This window comes from Perognathus longimembris, chromosome 7 (assembly GCF_023159225.1).
Source record: "Perognathus longimembris pacificus isolate PPM17 chromosome 7, ASM2315922v1, whole genome shotgun sequence".
Classification (NCBI taxonomy): domain Eukaryota; kingdom Metazoa; phylum Chordata; class Mammalia; order Rodentia; family Heteromyidae; genus Perognathus; species Perognathus longimembris.
This window is the reverse complement of record NC_063167.1, coordinates 9619680-9642500: the sequence shown is the minus strand read 5'-3', so window position 1 is coordinate 9642500 and position 22821 is coordinate 9619680. Positions and strand designations below refer to the sequence as shown.

Sequence of the window (22821 nt, the reverse complement as noted above, 5' to 3'; positions counted from 1 at the left end):
ACACACACCACACACACACCACACACACCAGACACACACCACACACATGCACCACACACACCACACACACCACACACACCACACACATACACCACACACACCACACACACCAGACACACACCACACACACACCACACACACCACACACACACCATACACACCACACATACACCACACACACCACACACACCACACACACACCACACACACACCACACACACCACACACACACACCACACACACACACCACACACACACACCACACACACCCTTTGGGGTAAAGATTATTTAACGGCCGGTGGACGGACTTACTGAGGCCACGCACGCCATGAACTTCACGCTGGGCCACGTGGAAGCTGTTACTGCTGACTTTGGAACAGGAGACCAAGGCTGGAGGACCACGGGGACCATCCTAGGAGTAGAAGTACTGCAATGTGGAACTCCTGCTCCCTCCCCGCGCCCCCTCCCCCATAGCCCCCTCCCCCCTAGCCCCCTTAGGCGGTTCTGGGGTTTGAACTCAGGACCACACTCCGGCCGGGCAGGCGCGCTCTACCACTTGAGCCACGCCCCCAGTCGGAAAGGTTGACCCTTTTGGAGAGCCGAGCGCATGCGCCAGTCTGGCCGTCGCACGTCGGGGTGCGAGCTCCGCGCATGCGCCGGAAGTGGCAGCCGGGAAGCCGGCGAGGTCGGTTCCGCCCGGCTCTAACATGGCGGCGCCCTTTGTCTGCTCTGAAGTGCCGTCGCCGGCCCTCTCGCGGCCGTGATGCACCTCGCTCCGCGGTGGGGTTCGGGACATGGCAGGTGAGGGCCGGCCAGCTCCGCGGTCCGGCGGGGTCCCGGGAGCCGGGGCCGAGGCGCCGGAGGAGGGGGGCGCGGCGGGACGCCGTGGACGGTTGCGTGGGGGGAGGGGAGGGAGGTGGAACGGGACCGGAACCGGGGCCCGGGGGCACCGCGGGCCTGGCGGGGGGGGGCGGCGGGGCCGGGAGCGGGCGGCCGGGCGGGCCCCTCGGCGCGGCGCGGGGGGCTCGCGTCGCCCGCCGGGCCGCGGACGCCTCAGCTGGCCGCCCCTCCGCCCCCGCCGCGGGCTGTCACCGCCCCCTGACCCCGCGCGCCGCGGCGGGTGGGCGCTCGGCCGCCGCGAGGGGGCGCCGGGCCGGGCCGGGCCGGGCTCCGAGGCGGCCGCCCCGCGCGGGGGGTGCGGGAGCTCCATTCATTCCCTCGCTCGGGCCGCCGCCGCCGGCCCCGCACCTGCTCCGGGCCGCCGCGGGTCGAGGAAGGGCGGCCGGCGCGGTCCGGGGGGAGCGCACGGGTCCCGCCTCCACGCTCTCGCGCGCGCGCCTCCGCTTCCACGTCCCTAGGACCGGGGGCGGGACTCGCGCGGTAGAGCACCTGCCAAGCAAGTGCGAAACCCCGAGTTCCAACTCCAGGACTGTCCCCCCCTCCCCCCCAAAAAAACACAAAACAACACAGGTGATAATAAACCTGCTTGGTGAGAGGTCACCATAGGTGGGAAAAGCCCACAGCCCTCACGGCTGCCTGCCGAGTGAAGGCTGTCACTAACAAATGATCATTGCCACCACCACCACCCAGGGCTCCAGGCTCACGTAGGCGACATAAAGGTAAGCAGGCACTTAGGTCCCCACTGGGCTGAAAACTATCCCGGCTCTGGAAGCACAGACCAGACGGCTCTCGCCGAACCTAGGAGAATGTAGAAACTTCGGTTCCCTAGAAGGCTGATACCTAAAGAACGCCTAGCTGGGTGCAGGCGGCTCATGTCTGTAATCCTGCTTACTCAGGAAGCTGAAATCTGAGGATTGAGGGCTCCAAGCCAGCAGGAAAGTGACAGACTTGGTTTTGTGTTTTGTTTTTGTCGGTTGTGGGTGTTAGCATTTTCCCCCCCTCTCCCCCCACCTCAGGTCCTCAGCCCCTCCCATTAGCCCCCAGATCCATCCAGACCTAAATTCCCTGCCCTAGAACTGTAATGGGCTACTCCCACTCACCATTAAGACTTACCTACTTCCCCTTTAGCCCCAGAGAACCTGCCACTTGGATAAGGTTGAAGCTGCCATGTTGCTCCCTCTCCCGTGGGAGATATGGCCCCACTAATAAACCCCTTATAAACCTTCTTCTCCCATCTGTGACTGTCTCCTCATGGTCCCCTGGGATGGCTGGGACCTATCCTTTCAGTGGGGGCTTGAACTCAGGGCTTGTCTCTGAACTCTTGCTCGAGGCTAGCACTCTACCACTTTGAGCCACAGCTCCACTTCCGGTTTTCTGGTGGGTGTTAATAGGAAATAAGCTCACAGACTTTCCTGCCCTGGTTGGCTTGGAACTTCAGTCCTCAGTCCTCAGATCTCAGCCTCCTGAGTAGCTAGGATTATGGGCAGGAGCCCCCCAGCACTAGGCTTGCTCAGCTTTGTGAATTTTGCTGATCCACATTGTACTTTGTCTTTCATCAGGCTTGATTGTCAGTGTTGGGACAGGGACTGAGTTTTTCTCAGTGTGTCCCCCGTCATGCAGCAGGCCAATGATAATCCAGTCTAGCATTTATTGAGCACTTAACTTTGTGCCGGCTCTATATACAAGGCGCACAAGGCACTCTGCATTTGCCTGTGAATGAAAAAGCACTTAGGAAGCCAAGCAGGAACCATTGAAGTTCTCACCAGAGTTTTTACTTTGCTGTCTTTGATTCAGGTAATGAGCTGGAGGAAGGGAGCCAAGCTGGAGTTTATGCAGACAAACTGCCAGAAAAGAGTAGCCCGGACGATCTGGAAGTCTGAGGTATGTCTGTAATACTTAAGAGCGGAACCTTGAAATGAGTTTTGTCACCCTCTAGACTCAGTGTCATGCCTGTAGCCTTTTCTTCTCCACTTCCTCCCCTTCTTGTCTCCCCTTATTCTCTTTTTTCAGTATTGAGTGTTAGACACTGAGCAACACTAGCTGAAAAGCACTGACATTTGAGCCCTAGCCCTTTGGCATTTTAGTTTGTTTTTCAGGTAGATTCTCACTCTAGCTTTGCCCAGGCTGGCCTTCAGCCACGGTCCTTCTACCTCTACCTCCCGAGTAGCTGGAACTACAGGCATACATACACCACCATGCCTGGCTTTTTTTTTTTTTTGGCCAGTCTTGGAGCTTGGACTCGGGGCCTGAGCACTGTCCCTGGCTTCTTTTTGCTCAAGGCGAGCACTCTACCTTTGAGCCACAGCGCCATTTCTGGCTTTTTCTGTTTATGTGGTGCTGAGGAATCAGACCCAGGGCTTCACGCATACTAGGCAAAGCACTCTACCACTAGGCCACATTCCCAGCCCCATGCCTGGCTTCTTTTTGAGATAGGTGTCACTGAATTTTGCCTGGGCTGACCTCTAGCCTATGCCTCTGGAGTAGATAGGATTACAGGCTTACGATGCCACACACAGCCTCAAATAATTCTCTCAAGATAGCTTTTTTTTTAAATCACTAATGACAAAGTCCTCATTACAATTTGACTGGGAACTTGTTGATACTACTTGCTAATACTTTCTCCCCCACCCCCAAAAGTAGATTTACTGTGTCTGCTTACCTCTCTTTCTTAACTTAGGTGCAATCTAAAATGCTCTAATCACCTGGAGGGCTGGTGGCTCACACCTATAGTCTACTATAGCTGCTCTGGAGGCTGACATATTAGGATCACAGTTCAAAGCCAGCCCAGACAGAAAAGTCTGTCAGATTCTTAGTGAGACTGTTATATCCAATTAGCCACCAGAAAACCAGAAGTGGAAAAAGTGGTAGAATACTAGCCTTGAACACTTAACAGCTCAGGGACGGTACCCAAGCCCCTGAGTTCAAGTTCCATAACTGACAGAAATAAAATAAAATTCTCTAACCAGGATGAGGTGTAGCTCAGTGGTAGAGTTGTATGTGTGTGTGTACACGTGTGTGTACATGTGTACATATGTACCTGTACTTGGGCTTGAACTAAGGGCCTGGCACTCCTCTTAGCTTTTTGCTCCAGTCTGGTACTCTACTACTTGAGCCACAGTTCCCCTTCCAGCTCTTTGCTGGTTAATTGGAGAGAAGAACTAGCCAGGTCTGGCTTTGAACCTCAATTCTCAGATCTTGGTCTCCTTGGTAGCCAAGATTACAGGCACAAGCCATGGTTCAGTGGTAGAGCTCTTGTTTAGGATATGCAAGGCCCTTAGTTACATCCCCAGAACTGCAAATAAATTAATTAAATAAAATGCTCCAGTAAGCAATCACAACTGTTGTAACTGAAATAAAATAGAAGTTTTATTCCCCATCCCCTAACTGTGTAGAAATATACAGTCCAGAACTGATGAGGCCTAGATGGAAACAGTATTTCTTTGATCACGTGGCTCTTGTTCAAACCCAGGCGTCCATCCCATGGCCCAAGCTGGCTGCTCCAGCTCCTACCATCATGTATGAATTCCATGTGGCAAAAAAGGAAAAGATAATAGGGAGTGAATACTCATTCCTTTTAAGGTTTGAAAGTTTAAAGTGACATATTTTTGTATTGAGTGGTCACCAAACACAAGCTAGTTATTGCCTCTGGTATGTACCCAGAGAATGAGTCATGCCTTTTCAGTGCTGGAAGAAAAACCAGCTGAGAGATGGGGCTGGGGGGCGTGCCTGGCTTGAACTAGGGAGGAAAGGTGGGTGGATGGATGGAGGGATGGATAGGTAGATGGACGGACAGACAGACTCTCTTGCTCACTCATCACTCGCTTGTGACCAGGCCTCTGCCTCTGGTTGTCAGACTGCTGTGGCTTTTAGCAGGTTTACCATGCTTGGGTCAGAGAGTTCAGGCTTGTTCACACATGCAGTGTGGACTGTGTCTACTGTGTGTCACACGTGGCTTTGTCAGGATCACGGTTGTGCATAAGTTTGGGTCCCAGAAGCAAGTACTCTTAGCCACATGGATAACCATGTGCCACGCAAAATAGGCCATCAAGGCCTGTCCCAAGATGCGAGGGCGCACGGGAGGCCTGACCCACCTGAACGCCTGGAAAAGACCAGGTGATCTGTCCTGGACAGTTGGGGAATCCCAAGGAATGGGGTGTGTGTCAGGGTGACTTGGTGTTGGGTGTTGTTCATCAATACAAGGGACTCCAACCTTAAAACCTAAAGGTCCAGGTATGCCAGACCCTTAGTTCAAACCCAAGTACAGATACACATGTATATATGTACACACGTGTGTGTATATGTACACACATACTCATGAGCTCTATCACTGAGCTATACCCCATCCTGGTTAGAGCATTATTTTATTTTATTTTTGTCAGTTATGGGGCTTGAGCTCAGTGGCCTGGGTACCTGTCCCTGAGCTTTTAAGTGCTCAAAGCTAGTACTCTACCACTTTTTCCACTTCAGGTTTTCTGGTGGCTAACTGGAAATCTTCAGTGATCAGCCCAGGAGTAAGGCCATTGGCATGCAGTGATTTCAGCATGTGGGCCAGGTGTGTGTGTGGCCTGACAGTGTGTGCTGGACACTCTCACAGATCCTGGTGGGTGTCCACAGCTTAACCATCCCAGGGCCATTAAGGCTGGCCTCATTCGTGCTACTGGCCCATTACATGGAAAACCAGGGCTTGGGCTTGTGCTGCATGGGAGACATGTGGTTCTCAAGCTTAGGAAGCAAGCAAAGGGGCAAGGTGAGAGTCGGGAATCTCTCTTTCTGTCCAGACCACAACAGAGACAGAGGCCCAGCCATGAGAACCCAGCAGAGGGGGAAATAGGCCAGAAAGCTGTCCTGGGCGGGTTCATGATCACATGAGCTATGCCACCTTCCGGTCCTGAAAGGTCTGGGGGTAGAGTCCACTTCCTGTGCTGGAACTGTCACTCTGATGGGTCACAGCACAGCCTGGGGGAAGCGGGGTCTCCCTAGCTCAGAAGGCAGAGCACAGAGAGGACACTGCATTGGGGCTTTCTGGTCCCCTGTTGCCCATAAGCTGCCCTTGCTCTAACAGTTTCCACGCAGAATAATCTGAAGGAAAAACAAGCAGACACGCACCCCATCCTCATCACCCAGCTCACAAGAATGCTGCCCAACCCCGCAGGCCACCCATCACCCTGCCACCATGAGCTCTCCTTCACTCGTCCTTCTTTTGCTTTCCTTACAGTAGTTTTACCACAAGCTGTGTTGCTAAACAATGTGTCTTTAACTTTGTACACTTTGTGTGTGTGTGTGTGTGTGTGTGTGTGTGTGTGTGTGTGTGTGTTTGAACTGGAGGCCTACATGTTGTTTCTTTTTGGATCAAGGCTGATGCTTCACCACTTGAGCCATACCTCTACTTTCAGCTTTGTGCTGGTTAATTGGAGATAAGAGTCTCATGGATTTTCCAATCTAAGTTGGCTTCGAACTGTGACCTTCAGATCTCAGCTTCCTGAGTAGCTAGGATTATAGGCCTACATGACCAGTGCCCAGCTCTGGCTGTACATTTTTTTTTTTTTTTTTTTTTTGCCAGTTCTGGGCCTTGGACTCAGGGCCTGAGCACTGTCCCTGGCTTCTTTTTGCTCAAGGCTAGCACTCTGCCACTTGAGCCGCAGCGCCACTTCTGGCCATTTTCTGTATATGTGGTGCTGGGGAATCGAACCCAGGGCTTCATGTATACGAGGCAAGCGCTCTTGCCACTAGGCCATATCCCCAGCCCCTGGCTGTACATTTTTTAAACTTAATATAAATGTAATATTGTGCAGTGACTCAGAATTTTTGCTTAATGTATATTCTTGGGGCTAGTCCATGTCTGCTTCATTTTCTCTGATGAAAATGGCCCTGCCATCTTGGTGAACACTTGGTTTGTTTGCATTATTTTACTCAGACTGTGCTGCCATACTGGAGTGCTTTGGTGGTCTCAGGGGACACACCTAGGGTGAACTGAATCACAGGTGTCCAAGCAAATAATACATGTTTCTCAAGTTGTTTCTTTCAGTTATACTTCAGCTGACAATTCTGTGTCACATACTTAAAACAGCTGTTAAAATTTTCACTGCACTGATGAGAGTAGCTCAGATTATTTTTGTTTGTTTTTTTTTGTGCCAGTCCTGGGGCTTGACCTCAGAGCCTGGGTACTGTCCCTGAGCTTTGTGTGTGTGTGTGTATTTCCTCTTTTTTTTCCCTCAAGGCTAGCACTCTACCCCTTGATCCACAGCGCCACTTCTGGCATCTGGGTGATTGATTAGGGATAAGAGTTTCATGGACTTTCCTGCCCAGGCTGGCTTTAAACTACAATGCTCAGATCTTAGCCATCTGAGTAGCTAGGATGACAGGTGTGAGCCACTGACACCCACCTTCTGTTGGCTTTTTATTTTAGAGGTTGACTTTTGTCATTTGTGCATGACATGTGGCAACTATTTACTTCCAGCTTTTGGTCTATTTTCCTTTAGGGTTTGTTTTGGACTTTTAAAAGAAATTCTAAGTTTTTTACAGTTTTTAAAAAATTATTATTTAAAGGTGATGTACAGTGGGATTACAGTTACATGAGTAGGGTAATGAATATATTTCCTTTTTTTTTTTTTGCCAGTCCTGGGCCTTGGACTCAGGGCCTGAGCACTGTCCCTGGCTTCTTCCCGCTCAAGGCTAGCACTCTGCCACCTGAGCCACAGCGCCACTTCTGGCCTTTTCTATATATGTGGTGCTGAGGAATCGAACACAGGGCTTCATGTATATGAGGTGAGCACTCTACCACTAGGCCATATTTCCAGCCCCTACATTTCCTTTTGTACAGTGTCTTCTCTTCCTTCCCTCTCTCTTAGTTCACCCGCCCCTCCCTTCCTCCCTTCCTCCCTTCCTCCCTTCCTTCCTTCCTTCCTTCCTTCCTTCCTTTCTTCCTTCCTTCCTTCCTTCCTTCCTCCCATGAGTTGCACAGTTCACTTTCATCAGTGTCCATTGAGCTCCTCTGCTACACTTTTTCACCCTTTTTCTGCCAGTTTCTGTACCCTTCTCCCTACCCTCCAGAAATTCTACATTTTAATATAATTTTTCAGTTATTTTAATTTTACTATTTTTTTTGCCAGTCCTGGGGCTTGAACTCAGGGCCTGAGCACTGTCCCTAAGCTTCTTTTTGTGCAAGGCTAGCATTCTACCTCTTGAGCCACAGTGCCACTTCCAGCCTTTTCTGTTTATGTGGTGCTGAGGAATCGAACCCAAGGCTTCATGTGTATGAGGTGAGCACTTTATCGCTAGGCCATATTCCCTCTAGGAGAAGGAAGGACTCCAGCATTTCCATGCCCACAGGAGGGTGCCCCCTGTTGCTCTGGTGACGCCCCTGTAAAGGATGTCTGCCCAGACTTTCCTTGAGTGACACATGCTCTGTGCAAATCACCATTCTTTTCCATTCCTCTCAGGAAAAAGTTTTTCCTGTTGAGAAGTTTTTACTCACCAGGACTTTTGAAAATGTCTTAAAAGTTTTATGGCAGATATGAATGAAGGACTTGGGCTCTGTTGGTTCTCTTTCCCTCCCTACCTCTCTCACCTTCCCATTCTCCCCTCTCTCCCTCTTTCCATTTCCTTCCTCTGTTTTAATTATTTTTTCCTTCCAGTCCTGGAGATTGAACTCTGGGCCTGGGCACTGTCCCTGGCTTCTTTTTGCTCAAGGCTAGCACTCTGCCACTTGAGCCACAGCGCCACTTCTGGCCTTTTTTTCTATATGTGGTGCTGAGGAATCGAACCCAGGACTTCATGTATGCGAGGCAAGCACTCTACCACTAGGCCATATTCCCAGCCCTTGTTTTAATTTTTTAATAAACAATAAATATTGTTTACACTTAATGAATAGGAAATCATTGAGAATTGGTGCCCATCTCCCCTGCCCTCATGCTCTGGGGAGCCCCATTATTACTTTCTTGTGTACCTAGGATGTGAGTGCTCCCAAGAGTGAGTGGCTCTGTGCTTCCCCTGGGCTGTGACCCTGCACTGCTACGTGGTGCTGACCACCCTGGAGGAAGCACTGCAAACCTTCAAGAGTAACATGGTATTTCTTTTTTTTTTTTTTTGGCCAGTCCTGGGCCTTGGACTCAGGGCCTGAGCACTGTCCCTGGCTTCTTCCCGCTCAAGGCTAGCCCTCTGCCACTTGAGCCACAGCGCCACCTCTGGCCTTTTCTATATATGTGGTGCTGGGGAATCAAACCCAGGGCTTCATGTATACGAGGCAAGCACTCTACCACTAGGCCATATTCCCAGCCCTGTAACATGGTATTTCATGACAGCACCCTTGGCCAATTTGCTCAGAGACCCAAGAAGAGTGGTGGGATCTGGGTGTGGTAGCACACACCAATAATCCCAGTACTCTTGCAGCCAAGGCAAAAGGAGTCCAGATCTGACTCCGGCAGACATTGTGAAACCTTGTCTTTAAATTAAAACAGGGCTGGGGAAATGGCCTAGTGGCAAGAGTGCTCGCCTCGTATACATGAAGCACTGGGTTCGATTCCCCAGCACCACGTATACAGAAAATGGCCAGAAGGGGCGCTGTGGCTCAAGTGGTAGAGTGCTAGCCTTGAGCAAAAGGAAGCCAGGGACAGTGTTCAGGCCCTGAGTCCAAGGCCCAAGACTGGCAAAAAAAAATTTTTTTTTTAAATTAAACAAAAAAACAAGGTGTGTTGTATTGTGAACACCAACTAAACCCTCCCAGTGCCCGCATGGGTGCCTTTGTTCCACTTTTCATGTTCAGGGGTCTGTTGTTGTGGAAATTCCTAGCGTGCTTGTTAGCTTGGTCTCTGCCTTTGACCCCTAGCTGCCTGCCCTCAGTCTTCCTCTGCTCTGTGGCTGTTCCCACCTGGTTTTGCCTGTCCCCAGCCTACACCAGGCGCTTGCTCCATGGCCCATGCTTTCCTGTCTCAGTGTCCTTCCTGCCTGGGTATCATTTCCTTTTTCTTCCTAACAAGCTGGGCAGCACCCCCCCCCCCCCCAGAGCTCACGTGTGTTAGACATGTCAGGTGCCTGTCCTCCTGGGTGGCAGTGGCCCAGGGGTTGTTTCTCTCCCCTGGCAAGAGGTCCTTCTCTCACTGCTGTGCAGCCTCAGGACCTCACTCCAGAGCCTCTGGCTCTGATATGATCCCAGACTTGTGGTAGACTTTGCCAGTGACAGAGTAGCACCTCCTGTCCACTCCAGGACCTGCTGAGTGTTCAAGGCTCTCTGATCATCATAGCCCCGCTTTCCTACTTGTCTGAAATCAGACATCTTCTTGAGGTCAGGGGTTAGGTATTATTGCTGACATTTAAACACATGTCCTTTGATCCAGGTCGGTTGGTCTCTTTTCTCTATCCAGCATCCATCCCTTGATCGCCATCTCCTCTAAGTGAATATCTCAGCCTTAGCTGACCTGCACAGAGCTCCCCTGAGGACCTCCTCTCCCCCATTACTCCTCCCCTGGGGCCAGGCGCCACCCCAGGCCAGCTTCTCAGGACAGAACTTTGAACAGGGTCTTTGGCTTTTTCTTTTTTTTTTTTTATGGCCAGTCCTGGAGCTTGAACTCAGGGCCTGAGCCCTGTCCCTGGCTTCTTTTTGCTCAAGGCTAGCACTGTACCACTTGAGCCACAGCGCCACTTCTGGCCTTTTCTATATATGTGGTGCTGAGGAATTGAACCCAGGGCTTCACGTATGTGCGGCTTTGGCTTCTTGACCAGCCAAACCATCTCCCTAATCTGAGCACTGCATCTGCCACCAATCTGAGGCCACTGCACCCCTTACTGCCCACTGCAATGGCCTGCTTGCTGTCAGCTCTTGCCCCCTGCAAGGGCCCCTCAAAGTACCTTGCTCTGCCCTCAACTCTTAGAGCCAAGGCATTCAGAGGAAACTCCAAAGCAATGTTCCTCAGGCCCTGAGAGAGCGCAGCCTCTGCTGTCGCCATCTGCAGCTCCTCTCCCTGCCCTCCTGCCTACCCCTCTCCCAACACACCTGCCACTCAGCCAAGGCTAACCTGATAAGGGCCTTGGCACCTGCTCTTTTTGTGTCTGCAATGGTCCCTGGGCTTATAGTGGCATGGCTCCCTCTGGCACTTCATTCAGGTCTTGCCTAAAGCAACATCCTCAGAGAAGTTCTCCTTGTTCTCTTCCTTGAGTATTAGCCTCGCCACAGCACTTTATTATATTGATTTAGGACCTCTTTCCCCAGCTCCCAACTCCAGTGCAGTACTGCAGACGCACACAAGGAGGCGCTCGTTAACTGCTTATGAAACCACTGGTCTTTGCAAATTTATGGGCTGTGGAGCTGCAGAGGGCAATACAGTAATTCACGTATCACTCTGCTGTTCTCTATACCTGGGAAATTTCCCACATATGTGCATGGAATTGTTTCTCAAATGCATATTGATTTGTTTTTGCCTGTTTTGTGTTGCTGTAACAGAATACCATAAAGTGAGTAATTCATAAAGAAAAATAATTTCTCAGAGTTCTGGAGGTTAGTGACTTCAACATCAACGTGCTGGCAGTGAGTGAGGGGCTTTATGCCATGTTCTTCCTTGAAAGAAATCATAAGAGCGGGCATGGGGCACCAAATTCCATCTTTTTATCAGGAGCCTTCTCCTATCCTGCCAGTATGAATCTGTGTGCAAGAGCAGAGCCTCATAGCGAATCCTCTTCAGGTTCCCACATTTTTTTCTTCTCCCCCTTTTTGAGACAAGATCTTCCTATGTAGCCTAGCTAGCCTTGGACTTGTGATCCTGTCTCAGGTTTCTGAGTGCCGGGATAACAGGAGTCTACCTTCATACCCAGCAAGGTCCCATCTCTTCATATTGTTACATTGGCAATTAAATTTCCACATGAGTTTTGGAATGGACACGCATTCAAATACAGCACATAGATGGTGTGATTAATAGAACAGAAATTCATTTCTCACAGTGGCTTTGTCCATTATTTGCTCACTTAACAGTATCAAAAGTAAAGCTATCATTTTGTAAGGATCAGAGGAATATTTTGACATAAAATTAGTCACACTCAAAAATACCAAGCTCTCTACCTCTTGTTCTGTAACTGCTCAAGAGTAGAGTCCTGCTGGGCACTGGTGGCTCATGCCTGCAGTCCTCACTACTCAGGAGGCTGAGATCTAAGGGCTGTGGTTTAAAGCCATCCTGAGCAGATAAACCCAAGAGTCTCTATCTCTAATCAGCCACTAAAAAGTCAGAAGTGGCAGTGTGGCTCAAGGTGCCGGCAGAGTGCCAGCCTTGAATGGAAAAGAAAAGATAAGCAAGAGCACAAGCCCCAGTACCAATATCCCCCCCCCCCCCACACACACACATAGTCGGGTCCTGTTGCAAATACCTGCAAGGCTAAGAAGTACACTCTCCTGATGGCGCGCTTGCTACACTGGCAGGAAGGTAAGGTGACACACTAGCGTCAGCCTGGGGACGTGCAAAATGCTCAGCTGTGCCCGTGTTCCTCATCTTCCAGTTTCGCCTTTTGGAAGGGAGACCCTTATTTTATCCTGGGTTGTTCTTCATGAGCCCCTGGAGCCAGGTGTGGCTGCACACACTTCTAATTCCGGCCCTGAGGAGATGAAGGCAGAATCATCTGGAGCTTTAAGCCAGCTTGAGCTAAATAGCAAGACCTGTCTCAAAAATACCAAACAAGAAAGAAGGAAGGGAGGGATGGAACCGTTTTATAATAGCTGAAGACAACTGAAAAAACATTCCTAGCAGCTCTGAGCTGGCAGGACCGTGTAGGAGGCACAGAAATTCCCAAGGCGGGGGGGCACTGTCCACTAGAAGATAATAATCTGAATCTAGAGTTATCAGGAGGGGCTAAGTTTGTGTGTTTAACAGAATTTGTAGTAGAGCTGAGGGTGTAGCTCAGTGATAGAATGCCTAGCTAACTTCCATGAGGCCCTGGATTTGATCCGCAGCACTGCGATAGCTAAATAAGAGGGAGCCTCTACTGGGTACAGAGGGCCGTGCCAGCAGGGCTGGGTGTCTCGGTGGTTGCCACCTAGAGTAGGGGGGGAGGAGTAGACAGTTTTCAAGCTCTCCTGCTTCTGCTTTCCAAGTGCTGAAATTCCTGGTACTGACCTCTACTTTTTTTTTTTTTATATTTTGCCTAAAGATTGTTTCATTGACCTCAGTATTGTAGAACTCTATAATGATACTTGCAATAAGGAGGAAATTTTTTCACTTTTTAAAAAAATTTATTAATTAAATTTTGTTGACAAGGTGTTGTGCAAAAGGGGTACAGTTACATAATAAGGCAGTGTGTACATTTCTTGTGATATCTTACACCCTCGTTTTTCTTTCCCTTCCCTAGATCAGGTAGGCATATATACAATACACAGTGTACCAAAAACATATACAGTAGCCACGTGGCATACGCCAAAGGAAATTCACCTAGAACTTTAAATATAACGTCAACAATAGAGTTTGCTTATCCTTGTCTTATATGATCATACCTACATAGTTTTTGAGCTATTGTGATCCACGGAGAGGTCTATTTTAGACCTTTTTATGTTTAGTAGTTGTTTGGTTTTAGTTACATAATGTAAGGTCGCTGACCCAAACCTGTGGAAATACCATTTGACAGGAAGTTTTTTGTTTCGAAGACCTGGTCTCTACTGTCCCCCCTCCCCCCACCTTAACAGTCATATATCAAGGAGATCATGCCCCTTTGTTTTCTGTGTTCTAGGCTTGTCTCGCTCAACATTATTTGTTCAAGTTCTGACCGTTTTCCTGTGAATACCAATATTTCATCATTTCTAATCGTTATGTAGTATTCCATTGTGTATAGGTACCACATTTTTTTGGATCCATTCATCTGTAGAGGGGTATCTGGGTTGTGTCCATATTTAGGCTATTGTGAATTGTGCAGCGATAAACATGGATGTGTAGATGTCTTTTTGATATCCTGAGACCTGTTGTTCAGGATAGATGCCTAGGAATGGTATGGCTGGGTCATAGGGTAGATCTATGTTGAGCTTTTTGAGGAACCTCCATACTGTTCTCCAAAGTGGTTGTACTAATTTGCACTCCCACCAACAGTGCAGAAGGGTTCCTCTTTCCCCGCACCCCCTCCAGCATTTGTTGTTACCTGAGTTCAGAGTCTAGGCCATTCTAACTGGAGGGAGGTGGTATCTCAGGGTTGTTTTTATGTGCATTTCCTTTACTGCCAGGGATGTTGAACATTTCCTCATATGTTTCTTTGCCATTTTTATCTCTTCTCTTGTGTCTCGGTGGTTGCCACCTAGAGTAGGGAGGGAAGGGTAGACAGTAGTTTTCAAGCTCTCCTGCTTCTGCTTTTCAAGTGCTGAAATTCCTGGTGCTAACCTCTACTTTTGAAAAGCCCACCATAAGGCAGAGGCCTGGGCGTCCTGCAGAGCTGATCTGTGCTGACATGAGTGGGCGTGACTCCCATCCACTCACCCTAGCCAGCCACACCTGGTCACTGTGTTCCAGGCACAAGCCAGTGACTCGTCCTGGCCAGATGATGTGGCAGGAGGAGCCTGGGCTGCTGCCACCCATGGCAGAGCACCCTAAAGTGTCCCTCTCCCCTGTCACTCAGCAGCCCAGGGCAGCTGTGGCCGACCTGGCCTCCGAAGAGAGGCTCACACCTGGGCAGGAGCGGCCGGCACAGAAGCCCCACACCACACAGACTCCGGGCCAGGTGCCACAGCTGCCCCTCTGATCCATAGTGCATTCTCAGGCAGCGGGTACTGGCTTTTATTTTGATATACTCTCGAGTTGGTTCTTTGTAGAAGGATAAGAACTTGTTTTCCTGGAAAACTGCCCATCTTGAGACAGACTGCAGAGGTGTTGGATGGGCAGGACTGCTGCTCTAGATAGTTATGTCCAGGGTCTCTGAACATGCTCAATGGTTTGGGATGTCTGGGCCTTAGGTGAGGGGCTTGGCAGAGAAAAGGTGCCAGGCCAGCAGCTCATGGATTAGGATTGGAGTTGCTGTGCCTCCTGGCAGATTCATCACCAGATAGAGGTTTCTGGAGGCGGGGGACTCTCCAGCTTTATACCGTTCCCCGAGCCCATGCATCAGAGAGAGGGAGAGATCCTTACCTCATAGTCTGGCTTCGCTGGGCAAAGGAAACTGCACAGGGCCTTGGGGGCCCTGGCTCAGGGACTGAGATCAAAATGATCTGGTGATCAATGAGCTACCTTGTCATCTTCCTGAACAGATCTGTCACCTGGCCATGACAGAATGAGAAAAACATGAGTGAAATAGGGCTGAAAGCTAGGTGTATCCAGCTGTGGCACATTTGCCCTTTATTCCTAAGATTATATGGTAGGTTCTTTTTGAAAACTGTGTTAAACTGAAGCTGTGTTTTCTTTGTTGAAATGATGACAGCATTGTTTTGTTGTTTCTTTGCTCTTTTGACTCTTTAACATCATTACCTGGCAAGATACAAGAGTGACTGTTTTTGTATTGATCCCTCAGTGCGTGTGTGTGCACCCATCCTGAGGCTTAAGCTTGCTGTCCCTAAGTATTTTTGCTCACGGCTAGTGTTCTACCACTTGAGTCACAGTTCTCCTTCCAGCGTTTTGGTAATTAGCCAGAGATGAGTCTCACAGACTTTCCTGCCCAGACTGTCTTTGAACTGTGATCCTCAGATCTCAGCCTCCTGAGTGACTGGGATTGCAGGCGTGAGACACCAGTGCCCAGGTCCCTCAGTACTTTTTGACTTAGGGGACCTGCTCTTTTCAGTCACCCAAGGATTTTGGGAGCCACTGGTCCACATTGGCAGGCTGCAGCAATTCACAGTTCTCCCTTGGTGGAAATGCCCCTCCTTTGTTCTCCCCGCCTCCCCTGTGTGTCTCCCCTGGGGACTGGGGTCTGCAGACGGGTCAGTCGGTGCCTGTCCCATGCTCACAGAGCTGCTGTGGCTCTTACAGCCATGGACTTCCCCCAGCACAGCCAGCACGTCCTGGAGCAGCTGAACCAGCAGCGGCAGCTGGGGCTTCTGTGTGACTGCACCTTTGTGGTGGATGGTGTTGACTTTAAGGCCCACAAGGCGGTGCTGGCAGCCTGCAGCGAGTACTTCAAGATGCTCTTCGTGGACCAGAAGGACGTGGTACACCTAGACATCAGTAACGCGGCAGGTACCCCGTCGGGGCCAGGGAAAACTTGTGGAGGACAGAAGCTGTGGCCGGCCTGGACCAGGCAAGGCCCTCCTGGGGCAGCACTTACAGGCCTTCAGGTGCCCCAGACCTCGCACACAAGCCTCAGGCTCTGAGCCTGTGGGTACCAAGTTCCTGCCATCTTTGGGTTTAACTAGGAATGGAGGGGTAAGAGGAGAACTGGCAGCAGGGCTATGGTAAGCTCTAGGCCACAGCTAGCAGGGCACCGGTCTCATCAGGAAGGCAGAATGGGCTGGCCTAGTCGTACCGCCTGGGCTGGGGAAGCACTGGCAGACACGAATGACGGGAGGCAGGGTGAGGAGGTCAGACTGCCGGAGGTCAGCTAGAGTTGGTGGCAGAGCTGGAGGAAGCCAATGTGGGTTGGGAGCATTGTCTAGTGAAGTGCAGTGCTGGGTTACTGGGGTGAGGGATGGGGGCCAACACGGGTGCAGGCTTTCTAGAGCCCTTTGATCCTGCCGTTGAGTGGAGGGCCCTGGGGAGGGTCTGTGACGGCCATGCTGTCCTCTGCAGGCCTGGGACAGGTACTGGAGTTCATGTACACAGCCAAGCTGAGCCTGAGCCCCGAGAATGTGGATGACGTGCTGGCCGTGGCCAGCTTCCTCCAGATGCAGGACATCGTCACAGCCTGCCACGCCCTCAAGTCACTCACGGAGCCAGCCGGCAGCCCTGGGCACAACGCAGAGCCCTCGGCCATGGGAGGTAAAATTACTGGCAGGCTGTGCCTGAGAGGTGGCCCAAGAACCTAGCTTCTTTTTTATTTGTTTGTTCTTACAGTGCTGGAATTTGAACTCAGGGCCTTGTAGGCAGGCCTGCATGAGCTGAGCTCAGGCCACCTCCCCGAGTCATTGCCTTTGGTGATGGGAAGGATGCCACCTTCACACTTGGAAGGGTCCTTGGCCCTGCCCCTTCCCCTGCCCCCCCCTTCCTGGTAGCCATGCCTGAGTCACTGGCAGAGCACGTGGGCAGGACTGACTTCCTCTCCTTGACACCTGGAGAACACCCTCAAAGGCCCGCGTGGGCCGGGCCAGCGCCCCTCAGAGGACCCTCCGCCTCGCTTCCGAGCAGGGACCTCTGCCAGTCTCTCTGGCCCACGTGAGGTCTGTCGAGCCGCCATGGCTGAATTCCAGGGCCAGCTGCAGTGGACAGGGAAACGGAAACCACCTATTAGAGGGAGGCCCCGGGCGGACCCAGAAGAGCGAGTGGGTCCTGGGCCACCCCTTCCCCCACGTACCCCATCACCCCCGGGAAGTGGCGCTGGATGGGAAATGGCAGGTGTGCCCTGTTGCGTCTCCAGGAGCAGATAAGAGAGCCAAAGAGGAGAAGGCCGCAGCCGCCGCGCTGAGCAGGCCGGAGCCGGCGCGGAGCAGCGCGCCCTCGGGTCCCGGCCGGGAGCCCAAGGAGGAGCGGGGCGGCCAGGCCAAGAGCGCAGCCAGCGGTGGGTGGCAGCCCGCCCGGCGGGGGAGGCCCGCGGGGACGCCCCTCCCCACGGCCTTCGCTGTGCAGTCTGTGCCGGCTGGGACGTGGGGTCCCAACCCAGCCTCTGGTGTCCCCCCAGGTGCCGAGCAGACCGAGAAGGCCGATGTGCCCCGGGGGCCCCCTCCTGTGGAGCTCAAGCCCGGCCCCACGAGCAGCATGGCTGCTGCCGAAGCGGAGGCCGCCTTGTCCGAGAGCTCCGAGCAAGGTGCCCCTTCCCGGCCAGCTCCCCGCCTCCCCCCCCCAGCCAGGCCTCCGCCGCAGGCCGCCCAGGCCTGGACCGCGTCCGGGTTAAGCGTAGGCCGCGGTCCTTGGCACAGCCCAGGGCTGGGCGCCCACGGGGCAGCCGCGCGCTCGTCCCTAGCCTCCTCCCTCAGTCCCCAAGTAGTGACCCCGCTGGTCCTGGGGGCCCCTCGCAGCCGGCCCGGCAGGAAGGGACCCCGCGGTGGAGCAGGGCCGGGCTCGGCGCCAGGGGTGCTGTGCCCTTGTCCTGCAGACATGGAGGTGGAGCCGGCCAGCAAGGGGGACGAGGACGAGGACGAGGGGCCGGCACCGGGCGCGGCGAAGGAAGAGCGGCCGCCGCTGGAGAACGGAGAGGGCGAGGGCCCCGAGGACACGGAGGGCTCGGCGGGCACCGACTCGGGGCAGGAGCTGGGCGCGGAGCCCCGGAGCCTGCGCTCGGGCACCTACGGGGACCGCACGGAGTCCAAGGCCTACGGCTCCGTCATCCACAAGTGCGAGGTGCGGGCCGCGGGCGGGCGGGCGGCGCCCCCGCACCCCGGCCCCGCCGCCCCTCACGCGCCCCTCGCCCTGCCTGCCCCGCAGGACTGCGGGAAGGAGTTCACGCACACGGGCAACTTCAAGCGGCACATCCGCATCCACACCGGCGAGAAGCCCTTCTCCTGCCGCGAGTGCAGCAAGGCCTTCTCGGACCCGGCCGCCTGCAAGGCCCACGAGAAGACGCACAGGTGGGGCCGGGCGCCGCCCCACACCGCCCCTCCCCCGGCACCGCCCCCACACGGCCCCTCCCCCGGCACCGCCCCCACACGGCCCCTCCCCCGGCACCGCCCCTACGCGGCCCCTCCCCCGGCACCGCCCCCACACGGCCCCTCCCCCGGCACCGCCCCCACACGGCCCCTCCCCCGGCACCGCCCCCACACGGCCCCTCCCCCCGGCACCGCCCCCACACGGCCCCTCCCCCGGCACCGCCCCCACACGGCCCCTCCCCCGGCACCGCCCCTACGCGGCCCCTCCCCCGGCACCGCCCCCACACGGCCCCTCCCCCGGCACCGCCCCCACACGGCCCCTCCCCCGGCACCGCCCCCACACGGCCCCTCCCCCGGCACCGCCCCCACACGGCCCCTCCCCCCGGCACCGCCCCCACACGGCCCCTCCCCCCGGCACCGCCCCCACACGGCCCCTCCCCCGGCACCGCCCCTACACGGCCCCTCCCCCCGGGCGCCACCCCTACACCCCTCCCCGGACCACCGTCCCCATCCCCTCCCTCTCCCCCCACCCCCGCGCTGCCCCGAACCCCCACCGTCCCTGCCGCCCGGTCCCCGCAGCCCCCTGAAGCCGTACGGCTGCGAGGAGTGCGGCAAGAGCTACCGGCTCATCAGCCTGCTGAACCTGCACAAGAAGCGGCACTCGGGCGAGGCGCGCTACCGCTGCGGCGACTGCGGCAAGCTCTTCACCACCTCCGGCAACCTCAAGCGGCACCAGCTGGTGCACAGCGGGGAGAAGCCGTACCAGTGCGACTACTGCGGCCGCTCCTTCTCGGACCCCACGTCCAAGATGCGCCACCTGGAGACGCACGACACGGACAAGGAGCACAAGTGCCCGCACTGCGACAAGAAGTTCAACCAGGTGCGGGGCCGGGCCGCTGGGTGGGCGGGGCAGAGGTCGCGCCCCGCCCCGCTCCTGGTGGGCGGCGGCTGGTGGGCGGGGCCGGGAGGCCGAGGCCTCACCCCCCGGGCCTTCTGAGCCCCTGCCTGGCGCAGGTGGGGAACCTGAAGGCCCACCTGAAGATCCACATCGCCGACGGGCCCCTCAAGTGCCGGGAGTGCGGGAAGCAGTTCACCACCTCAGGTAGGCCCGCGCGCCCCGCCCTCCGCCGGCCACGCCCGTGCCCCCCCCCGCGGCACGCCCACACGGCCCTGCTCTCGCCACACTCCCACGAGAGACATGCCCACGCCCCCCCACATGCCCTGCTTCCACCACACTCCCACGAGATATGTCCATGCCCCGCCCCCGCGCCACGCCCCCACGCCCTGCTCCCGCCACACGCCCCTGCGCTGCCCCCGCGACACGACTCGCCCACACGCCAGTGTCCCGCTCCCGTGACACGCCCACGTAATGCTCCCGCGGCTTGCCCGAAGCCACGGCCCCACCCCACAAGCCCCGCTCCCACGGCCCGCTCCGCGCCACGCCCCCCCTACATCCCCCCCCACATGGCCCCCCTCCCCCTGCCCCCTCTCGCCTGGCCACAGGGAACCTCAAGCGGCACCTGCGGATCCACAGCGGGGAGAAGCCGTACGTGTGCATCCACTGCCAGCGGCAGTTCGCGGACCCCGGCGCGCTGCAGCGGCATGTCCGGATCCACACGGGTGGGTGGCCAGGGCCGAGCCGGGGGGAGCGAGAGGGCCCGAGGCGGGCGCCAACGCACTCCCCCGACTCCGTCCCCAGGAGAGAAGCCGTGCCAGTGCGTCATCTGCGGCAAGGCCTTCACCCAGGCCAGCTCGCTCATCGCCCACGTGCGCCAGCACACGGGGGAGAAGCCCTACGTCTGCGAGCGCTGCGGCAAGAGGTGCTGCCCCCCCTCCTGCCCCCCCCCCCCGCCGGGGCCCAGGTTCTGTACCCCCGCCAGGCCGGCCAGTGCGAACCCTTGCCTTGCAGATTTGTCCAGTCCAGCCAGTTGGCCAATCACATCCGGCACCATGACAACATCCGCCCGCACAAGTGCAGCGTGTGCAGCAAGGCCTTCGTGAACGTGGGGGACCTGTCCAAGCACATCATCATCCACACTGGTGAGCAGCCCCCTGCCCAGCCGCAGCTGCCGCCCTGCCACGGGGCCCTTGGAGCAGTTGGGTTCGCGCAGGACCGGCTCCTCAGCTTCCGGAACACCTGGCCGCCCTGGCGGCTGGCTGGAAAGCTGGGGCTCGGGGGCTGTGCAGGCTAGAGGCCTCCCACAGCCCCCCCACTGCCCCTCCCCGAGGCAGGAGAGAAGCCTTACCTCTGTGACAAGTGCGGCCGAGGGTTCAACCGCGTGGACAACCTGCGTTCCCACGTGAAGACGGTGCACCAGGGCAAGGCGGGCATCAAGATCCTGGAGCCAGAGGAGGGCGGCGAGGTCAGCGTGGTCACCGTGGATGACATGGTCACGCTGGCCACAGAGGCACTGGCGGCCACCGCCGTCACCCAGCTCACAGGTGTGGGCCGTGGGCGGGCGGGCGGGGGTGGGGGCCTTGGGCAGCCTCGGCGGGGGAGGGGGCCGTGGCTCCGCCTGCCTCAGGCGCTGCTGACTCTGCCCTCAGTGGTGCCCGTGGGGGCCGCAGTGGCCGCGGATGAAACCGAAGTTCTTAAGGCGGAGATCAGCAAGGCAGTGAAGCAAGTGCAGGAGGAAGGTGAGGGGCCCCGGGGGCGGACGCTGGGGGACCCCGAGCCTTTCCCACACTTACTGCAGCCTCGCCTCCGCAGACCCCAACACCCACATCCTCTATGCCTGCGACTCCTGTGGGGACAAATTCCTGGATGCCAACAGCCTGGCCCAGCACGTGCGGATCCACACGGCCCAGGCCCTGGTCATGTTCCAGACCGACGCGGACTTCTACCAGCAGTACGGGCCGGGCAGCGCGTGGCCTGCCGGGCAGGTGCTGCAGGCCGGGGACCTGGTCTTCCGCCCTCGGGATGGGGCCGAGGGGCCCCCTGCGCTGGCCGAGACCCCATCGGCAGCCTCTGAATGCCCCCCACCCGCCGAGTGAGCGGGGAGCCCTTCTGACAGTTTATTTAAGGATGGATGGCACCCACCCTGGAGCTGAGATGGGCGGCCCTCGCCCCCCCTTCCCTAGAGAGAATAAATTTGATTATTTTCTAATGCTGCCTTTAGGTCCCTGTGGGCGGAGGGGTGCCAGCAGCTGTGGCTGGTGTTCCCGAAGGGCCGCACCACCCAGGAGCAACTGGGCAAGTCCTGCTGTCCGCTCCTCCTGCACTGAGTGGAGCCCAGGGTCTCCGTGCCGCAGGCCGGGGTGTGGGGAGGATCTAGGCCCAGTACCCCGGATTACACTCCGCTCGGAGCAGTGTTGTAACCCTGCACCCCTTCCCTCCGCCTGCCGGCTTCGGCGGGAGGACAGAAGCTGCCCTGAGAACCCAGCCTCAAGGCGCCAGTGGCTTCACCCAGGCCGCTTGCCCAGGTCGAGTTTTATGCCAGGCCCAGCTGGCCCCCTGGGGCCGCACTGCTGCGTTGTGCTTGGTTCACCAACCAAGCAGCGTCCCGTGCCGCTTTTGTGCACACACAGGTATGCTGGTAATGGGGCTTGAACTCAGGGCCTTGTGAGCTCCGCTAGCTTTTTCACACAAGAGCTGTGGGTGAATTGGACATGACTCTCAGGCCTTTTCTGCCCAGGCTGGCCTAGAACCACTATCTTCAGCTGTTAGCCTGCTGTCAGTGGGATTACAGCTAGGAATCGCCTGTCCAGGTGCTGCCGCCGCACTCTTCCATCAGCAGGCTGGAGCTTTTGATGGGTTCACAGTAAGCGAGGCTGTCCGTTTCCCCCCTTCCCCACAGCTTGTACCAGCAGCTGGGACCCTCCCTGCACAGGTAGGAAGTGTGCAGGCCTGCAGGTGCCCCGCTGAGGTAGTGATGTTTCTGAACTCCCACTTGACCACTGAACTTGCAAGGGAACCTAAACCCAGCCCCGCTTCCTGTCTGTCCCTGGTGCCCTACCTGGACAAAGGATGGGAACCCTACTCCGTGCAGGCCTAAGAGGCCGCGAGTTTGCCAGGGGTGCGTGTGTTTCTCTACTAGAGACCCGAAGTGCCTTCCGCATTGCCCTGGCCCGATGGGGACTTGACTGTCACGGGCACCCACGCTGCTACAGCGAGGCGTTTCCCGAGTCGAGCGTTCAGGACACAAGCCTCTTGTGCTGGTAAACGCTCTTTGGCGAGGAGGCCAGTTTCCAGACTTAGGGCAATACAAAGGGAAAAAGCAAAGTTGGGGTGCGGGCTAGGGATCTTTGACGCCAGGGACCGCCCCCCACTCCCACTCCAGCCACGATCACATTCACACTTGAGG

At 55.7% G+C, this 22821-nt stretch overlaps 1 protein-coding gene across 4 annotated transcripts; it reads left to right on the top strand.

Moving 5' to 3' along the window:
- The first annotated feature begins 669 nt into the window (after window positions 1-669).
- Window positions 670-21726, top strand: Zbtb17 (zinc finger and BTB domain containing 17). 4 transcript variants are annotated; one of them, XM_048350304.1, is made up of 16 exons: window positions 670-801; window positions 2695-2781; window positions 15813-16019; window positions 16569-16757; window positions 17353-17493; window positions 17614-17739; window positions 18028-18272; window positions 18357-18499; window positions 19097-19397; window positions 19532-19619; window positions 20021-20137; window positions 20217-20337; window positions 20427-20557; window positions 20750-20959; window positions 21065-21154; window positions 21228-21726. In XM_048350304.1, the coding sequence occupies exons 3-16, from the start codon at window positions 15815-15817 to the stop codon at window positions 21509-21511; spliced, it is 2391 nt and encodes a 796-aa protein (XP_048206261.1). In that variant the 5' UTR covers window positions 670-801; window positions 2695-2781; window positions 15813-15814; the 3' UTR covers window positions 21512-21726. The 4 variants fall into 4 exon arrangements, with proteins under 4 accessions (XP_048206261.1, XP_048206262.1, XP_048206260.1 ...); XM_048350305.1 differs by lacking the exon at window positions 670-801 and adding an exon at window positions 1557-1619; XM_048350303.1 differs by lacking the exon at window positions 670-801 and having other exon boundaries at window positions 2295-2781.
- The last annotated feature ends 1095 nt before the right edge of the window (window positions 21727-22821 follow it).

What these genes read in the sequence shown, in the direction of transcription:
- Zbtb17 (XM_048350304.1), top strand. Translation starts at nt 15,815, where the DNA reads ATGGACTTCCCCCAGCACAGCCAGCACGTCCTGGAGCAGCTGAACCAG. An exon ending in GTCCGAGAGCTCCGAGCAAG is followed by an intron (nt 17,740 to 18,027) that starts GTGCCCCTTCCC and finishes CTTGTCCTGCAG; the next exon opens with ACATGGAGGTGGAGCCGGCC. An exon ending in TGCGAGCGCTGCGGCAAGAG is followed by an intron (nt 20,338 to 20,426) that starts GTGCTGCCCCCC and finishes CTTGCCTTGCAG; the next exon opens with ATTTGTCCAGTCCAGCCAGT.